The following is an 8,129-nucleotide window of genomic DNA, read 5'->3' on the forward strand; positions in this document are numbered from 1 at the left end:
TTTTTTTAAAAATGATTTTAATATATATGAGTGTGGTTGTTCTATCCTTGCAGGTCTTTTCCGCAGGTATCCAACTCCATGTGTTTGCAACAAACTTGCCTGTTTATTTTGCAAATCGAGCTCAACAATGCCCCTAGAGTTTGCATGTGTTTTGGAGTTTGCACGTGCTTCGGAGCTCGTACGTGCTTTGAAATTTGTACGTGCTTTGCAGTTTGTAAGTGTTTTGGAGTTTGTTTGTGCTTTGGAGTTTGCATGTGTTTTGGAGTTTGCACGTGCTTTGAAATTTGTACGTGTTTTGCAGTTTGTAAGTGTTTTGGAGTTTGTTTGTGCTTTGGAGTTTGTACGTGTTTTGGAGTTTGCACGTGCTTCGGAGCTCGTACGTGCTTTGCAGTTTGTAAGTGTTTTGGAGTTTGTTTGTGCTTTGGAGTTTGCATGTGTTTTGGAGTTTGCACGTGCTTCGGAGCTCGTACGTGCTTTGAAATTTGTACGTGTTTTGCAGTTTGTAAGTGTTTTGGAGTTTGTACGTGCTTTGTCTCTAGGGGCCACCGTAGTTTTCTCGGTGTCATAATAAAAATTAAAGTTGAACATCAAAAATTTCCCCGATTCGAATCGTGGATTGAATCGATTCGGGACCTTGTGAACCAGAATTGAATCTATTTTTTAAATCAGTGACAATACCCAGCCCTACCTACCCTACCCTACCTACCCTACTTAGAAGCTCCTATCAGCCCCTGCAATCAGTTTATATCTGGGCAAAAAGTGTCATTGACATCAAAAATGTGTTTTTTAAGAGAAATTTAGCCAAGAGGACAGCAGTAATTCTAAGAAATTTAACATCACAGTCCTGTAAACTCGCTTGAAGTGACTAAAAAGGACTGGATTGATGACCATATGGATACAAATAGGCGGAGCCATAAAGATACATTTGTTTAATTTAAACATAACCCCTTCATAAATCTCAACTGCATAGCATAATGCGCTATTTTTTTTTATTTTTTTTTTTGGAAATCAAATACTTTCCTGAAATGTATGGCTTGTTTGTTTTACTGCATCATAGCACATGTACCAGTGACATGTGTCACAGAAGTACAGGTTTTTATATTGGGGAATCATGGAGACATAGATTTTTATGCTGTTACTGAGACTTTGCTGACTGTAGTTATGCTGTAACCCCTGCAACAAGAACAAATAACTTTTTAATGTATGTAATTTATTTTAATGATTATGTTTACTTCAAAAATTCTCCATTACATTACTGGATTTTACTGACAAATTTATTATAATCTGCTGATGTTAGCCTTTGAAACAGGATGTATTTAAACAACTCATGTGACAGACCTTCAAGTACATTAAAGAGAAAAAGAAAAATAATAAGTAGCCATGCCTGTGTGTGGAAAACTACATGAACCGCTGTCAAGTCTGGCTCTATTTTGAAATGTATGCAAAATCCAACACTTCAAACGTGCCTTGCTACTAGTTCCTTGTGGTCTTATTTTTAGTTACATCAATTTTATAAATTGTTGTAGGTTAGAACCAAGCATCTACATCATTTAGAAGCTAGATAAACAAAGTACAACAAATACAAATGTTGATGTTGATGCTTAGAGCAAAAGGACAGGTTTATGCTTCTTGTTTTAGTTTAACAGACCAAAGAGCAGACACAAAGGGACAAAGAACTTGACTTGAGTGTTAAAGTGAAAACAAGCCTTTATTACAGCTGATTACAAGAAACAAAACAAGGCAACATGAGCCGTAGCGAAAACTAGGGATGGGTATTGATAAGATTTTCACAATCCCGATTCCATTTTCGATTCTGTTTAACGATTCGATTCTTTATCGATTCTTTTTTTTAAAAAGGAGAACACTAAGGTCGATTAGCTTAGAACTTTGCTTTATATCTTCTCTTTGAACAAGATAGAAATTTAGGAGTAACATGGCCTTACAAACCCAGCAGTGAGATCTTAAGAGATCCAGCCTATGGCTCTTCAATGGGGTGTCACAGGGTCCCCAGGAAAAAAAACTGTAAATGTAAAGCAATAAAATAAATATTCTCCCATAGCAATAACAAAGTATAACATAAATTATTCAGTAGCAATTACACAAGAATATCCAGTAATGTCCCTGCCTACAATTAAACACATTCACTTACTGAAAATCGGGGCATCTTCTGTGTCAAATGGGTGCAAGCATTTGACCACAAACCTTAGTCACTGCTCGGTGACATTCGTCTATCTTGGCCTGAAAGGAAACGCTAACGGTAGACTGCAGCGACAACTGCTAGCATCTGAGCCAGCCAGACTCTGTCTCTCTCATCATGGTCACCTAAATGCACAGTAATGGCAGGTTTTGTAATAAGGCAGATCGCGCTAACATAATATGCACTGTTAGTATTATTTACCTGCTGCATTAACAGGAGAGGACGTGCAAACGTTACCGCTGCTGCTGGGTTGAGATTCACGAGTCCGGAGCGGAATTAAAAACACGACATTCATTTAAGGTTATCGTGTGTTTCGTGAGCAAATGCTTTTGCATATTCGTAGTGTTTCCTCCCTTAAATGAAGTATCTACTTTGCAAGTATTGCAAGTTGCCCTGTTGTCATCCGTTCTCGTAAAGCATAACCAAACTTTTGAGCGTTTGAGCCGCCATATTTCCTGCCAGGTAAATGACGCTCTGCAACGTGGTGACGTCATTCAGGGCGACTGGAATCGATAAAAATGGCAAACAATTCCAAGGAACTGAAACAGTGAGAACCGGTTCTCAACAAGAACCGGGTTTCGATACCCATCCCTAGTGAAAACTAAACTAAATCCTAAACTGGGAACACTAGAACAGACTATGAACAACTATGAACATGATTTTGCACTGGGGCATGAGAGGAACTACGACATCAATAAACATGAACTAGAAACGTGAACATGCCCAGAACAAAAAAATCATGAAAAAAACTTGACAAGACGAGATGGGTGGTAACACAGACGATCTGACGAAGACTGAAAGAACACACACAGACTAAAATACACATAGGGAAGTTTAGGGGAAGTGAAAACACATGAGAAAACAGCTGACACAATAGACCATAATAACACCACAGGAGAAGTGTAAACTGAGCACACAGAACATGGAAGCAAGATTTTAAAAAATAAAAAGGAAACATGATGTGATGCAGACATGATACTAACTTGACAGCATGAACCAACAAGGGAGACTAAAACACAAGGGGCGATGACACAAAGAAGGACCTGATGAACACAGGACTAAACACTGTGCAATTTAGGAGCTTTAAGATAACTAGATGAACTTAACATAAAGGAATGTCAACTCAAATCCTAACTAATAATACCAACAATAAGTACTAAATAAGAAGTAGAATATAAAAAAATCCACTAAACAAACTGAACACAAAATGCAGGGTCAAAGACCCAGCCTGTGACAACAACTTTGATTTTTGAACAACTCAATAGATTTTTTACAAAATCTTTGAAAAGATGAAGAAAATATTTGCTACATAACATGTTGATGGCATCAGATAACACATTACCATTATCATTTGTCTCACAAGGACTCCAGTAACATAGGTACAGAGAAAGTTAAGATTGCATAAATGTTTGAATGTCAAAGCATTTCAGTAGAGATTAGCTAATGTGCTGTATGTAACTTCTGTTTCTTTTCCTTCAGCCTGTTGGGGAATAGAAACAAATCTGACAATTAGGAATAAAAGCAAAGAAAAATGTGACCAAATTAAAAGGAAACAAAGGAAGTGAGAAACGGTGTGTGGTTGGTTTCAGGTCTTTTAATATTTACCCTTTTATTACGCTGTTTCTCAACAACAGAACTATACACGAGTTCCATGTCACTTTCAGCAAATGAACTCTGAAAAATGAAAAGTAGAAACTGAGCACTTTACACTTCTGCTGTGCTTTAAGTAAAAAAAAGAAGAAGCCTACTTGTATTCCTAAGATAAACGTGTATTTGTACCATGTTAGGATTACCTCAGGTGATTTTTCCCACATTTCCATGACTGGAGCAGACTTTTCTGCTACTGTAGCACTCTCACTTTTGTAAGTGCAGGGTGTCAGTGTTGTTGACAAAATATCAGTATTCAAAAAAATTAAAAGAGATAAAGGTTTGACTTATCAGAAGCAAAATACAGCTTTTTTACTTATGATCTAATTTCTTCTGATAGCTGCCGTTGTATTTTTCAAGTTATAAAAACACACAAGAACAGTTTACCCTATGAGGATTGATTTTTCTCAGACATATTAGAAATGAATCTGTAATAGTTTACACATCTAATGTACTGTCAGATGACCGAAATGTTTAATGAAAATTCTTAAATTTAATTGCTTGATACTGCTGTAGTTGGTTACCTTGGGTAAACGTTTTTTCTTGGTTCTAACTTCAGAGTATGTTACTTCCTCTCCAACCTGCATTGAAGAACATAACACAAGTAAAACATCAGTAAACTGTCATTATGAAAGTTTGCCCTGTGATGTACTTTTCCTATTTTTTTTAGTATCATGTACCAATACCCAGAAGGGGAAAAACAGTCAGTATAACTTACCATTGCTGTGGCTGATGATTCTGCTTTGCTCTGTTCTAGTAAAATAAAACTGCTGTTATTAACTCTGTGTATGATGCAGAATAACCTAAATATTCATTTCATTTTAAAGATTTCCTAGTAAATTTTCCACAGATCTAAATCAAAGTTCAGTGAGACTTACTGTGTCTGAGTATAAACCAGATGAACAGCACCACAATTACGATCACGATCAAAACACTTAGAGGGATGATGAGGATCTTTGGAGGAAATGAAGCTCTGCAACATGCAGTTCAAAAAAAGATAATTTGCTTTATTTAGTCCGTAAAAAAACAAAACAAAATAAAAAATCATTATACAGACTCCCTTAAAAAGTATAGTATTACTAAATGCTGCATATAAAAAAATAACTAAATCTGACCTGTGTTGTCTATTTTGTACTATTGTAAAATTATTCCATTGCTCCATTGTAGTAACTTTTCCATTTCCATTAACAGTGTGAATAGTAATACCAGTAGTAGTAGGGGTGGTGGCTATAATTCAAAAAAGAACATCATCAGCAGAGTACTGTAACAATGACTGTCTTAATATCTCTTAGAGTACTAACATTTACAATGGATGTGATTCACATACATGTAGAATTTATAATTTGCAGTACTTACTAGTGTTCTCAGTAACAGTTAAATATACTGGTATCTGAATGTCGCCTTTAGCACACCAATACCAGCCACTGTCCTTCGTCCCTAGTCCACTCATGGTCACTGTGAAAACATTTGGTTCGCTAATATGAGCGGTCACTGTTGTTCCATCTATAGATCCAGATGATCCTGTCACACAGTTCCTGCCCAGCCTGCACCACTTCATTTCTCCAGAGTTACTGTGGTGACATCTGATGGTTATGTTTTCTCCAATATATCCTGTAATCCTCTGATGATCCACATAGAGACTGGGAGTACCTTAAGGTAAAATGAATACAAAAATGGAAACAATGGATTAATGATAAAATAATGGGTAATTCTGACTTCATATCGATTCTCATTAGGTTTAAATGACAAATAAAAGCACATTCAGTCACTGTTAAAAATATTCTAAGAAAAACTCAAATTTTTTAAGAAAAAAAATTTGGAGTATAAAAATAGGCACTTACCATTGGTAACTAACAGCTGAAAATACACTCCATTATCTAGTGCTGTATTCTTCAGTCCACACCAGTAATGAGTGTTTTGATTTGTCAGATGGTTTATAGTCACAGTGAAAATTTGCTCTTTTTTGTCATCAGAGATTAAATATTTTCCTAAAGGGTCTGCTTCATTTGTTTTCACTGCATATTTGCAGAATCTCCAATAATATCCTTCACACAAGTACTTCACATGGTCTCTGTATTGGTAGTGATAGAAACATGGGATGGAGATAGATTTTCCAGCTTTTACTGAAACTTTACTGACTACAGTTGTGCTGTGAACTCCTGCAAAAAGAACAAAGTGTTTTGATGGTTATGTTTACGTAATACATTCTTTGTTTACTTATCTTGCACAACTATGTTGCACATGTAGAAACATTACAGTATTGTCAAGTATAAAACTGAATAATACAAAAATAAATAAATAAATAACAGTCATTAATTTTTTCATCTGCTGACATTAACCTTTGAAAAATGAGGTCACCAACCTGTTTGCACACTGAAGAGGAAAAGAACGATGAGATGAGCAGCCATGGCTGTGAGTGGAATTAGACATGGTCAAGTCTGCATCTATTTTTGAATTAATGCAACATGCAAATGCAACAGTCCTTCCTTCCTCCTAATTCCTCTACTATCAGATGTTATTTTTTATTTTTATCTTTTGCTGTAGAGTAGGTATAGAAATTACCATCGACAACATTTAAAAGCTTTTGTCAGTACGGGGACGCACGGATTCGCCCGTGTTGCGTGCTGACTAGACGCGGCAAAGACCTGGCGATGGGTTGGAAGATGCACACAGTTTAATTTAGTAACACCAAGAGCGCAAACCGCGGATTCGGACAGAAATCGGTGTTATGAACGGAGCGGGAACATGACCGGGATGGCTGAATGCAAAGAGACACAGTACTTACGAAACCTACGGTGAAGGAAGGCTGACGATCAGAAGGTAGCCGAGCTCCTGACACGAAAGTAAGGACGTCTGAGCGAAGAACAGGTGGGTGGGTCTTACTTTTAAAGCCAATCTCCGCGGTCTCCCGACCACTACTTGACAACTTTATGGACTCATTTACTTATTGCCACAAAAAAACATTAATATGCATTCCCATAATATTGAATAACACTGACAGTACATGAGTGAAATTTAAAAAGAAAAAAAAGGTAAACAAGTGCTGTGAGTTCTCATAAATCCTGAAACTAGAGGTCAGGATTATCCATTGATGTTGATGCTTTTGATGCTTCTTTATTTCATTTAAACCAGGCATCGTGTCAATGATGTTAAAGACAGCCAAACGTAACAAAGAACTGTGCAATAAAGCTGTATGTTTTTAAGAATAAAGCACAAGGGTTTTATAATGTTGTTATATACAGGAGATTAAAATAGGCTACAAGATGATGTGAGCACACAACATGCTGCAGCAGTGAGTGACAAAGAGTCCAATAACATAGATATGGATAAAAAAGCAACTATAGGTTTAGTATTAAAAAAAATGTGTGGTGATTAGCTAAAGTGTGTTTCTGTGACCGTTTTTCACCCTGTTGTAGAACATAACAAATATGACAATTGAGAAGGAAAAGCAACAAAAAGGTGATTAAATCACAATGGAAACATGACATTCTGGGACAACAAGCAAATGAAGGAAACACAGGACGGAAGAAACAGTTTGATTTGTTTTTACTTCTTTTACTATTTGACAATTTCATATCTTTTATGATTAAAACTTAACTGCACATGCTGTCCACATCACTGACTAAATGACCTGCATGTCAGAATAGAAATTGAATGCTTTACACTTCGAGGCATTTTAAATAGTTTTATTATTCTGCACTTTGGGGGAAAAGTGTGCTGGTATTTTTAAATACAAAGACATAGTTGTATTATATTGGGGATAACTGAGAATACTTTAAACCAGTTTATGTTATGTTACTTCCTCTTCCTGTCTCGAATGTGAAAATGTAAATTACAGAAAGCCTGATCTCATCACAACACATCACTAATGACTGTCCTAATATGTCAAATTTTTAATAGTCACACTGAAGGTTTTTTGGTGTTTGTCATCACACATTTTTATAATCATTAGTTTTGTCATCTGCTGGCAGTAGCTTGTGAAACATGAAGTATTTAAATGATTCCTGTGATGACCTTTGAGTACACTAAAGATGAGCAGAACAGTGAGGTGGGCAGGCATGTTTGTGAGTGAACAGAGAAACACTTGATTCTATTTCCTAATTTAAGTAAAGATGCAACACTTCCGCTTGAGACCTCTGTTCTCATCTCCTTTTATAGATGTTCGGTGGAGAGTAGTGATGGTAAATTTGTATGGGCAGAAATCTGTGCCATCAGAAACTGAATTTGAATAAGTTAAATTTGAATTTGAATTGCTCAGATTGAATCTGAATTGTAACTTGAATAA

General features: G+C 36.2%; 1 protein-coding gene across 1 annotated transcript in view; it reads right to left on the reverse strand.

Moving 5' to 3' along the window:
- Nucleotides 1–2,706: 2,706 nt before the first annotated feature.
- Nucleotides 2,707–8,129, reverse strand: part of LOC102288488 (polymeric immunoglobulin receptor-like) — a gene marked incomplete in the record, with an annotated part of 32,261 nt that continues 26,838 nt past the window's right edge. Inside the window, 6 exon segments of the mRNA XM_042225102.1 lie at nt 2,707–3,677; nt 3,803–3,871; nt 4,369–4,425; nt 4,563–4,597; nt 4,723–4,817; nt 4,960–5,071. Of these exon segments, the coding sequence (XP_042081036.1) occupies nt 3,624–3,677; nt 3,803–3,871; nt 4,369–4,425; nt 4,563–4,597; nt 4,723–4,817; nt 4,960–5,071 (422 nt within the window).

Source organism: Haplochromis burtoni, unplaced genomic scaffold (assembly GCF_018398535.1).
Source record: "Haplochromis burtoni strain Fernald_Lab_line unplaced genomic scaffold, NCSU_Asbu1 Contig_7, whole genome shotgun sequence".
NCBI lineage: Eukaryota > Metazoa > Chordata > Actinopteri > Cichliformes > Cichlidae > Haplochromis > Haplochromis burtoni.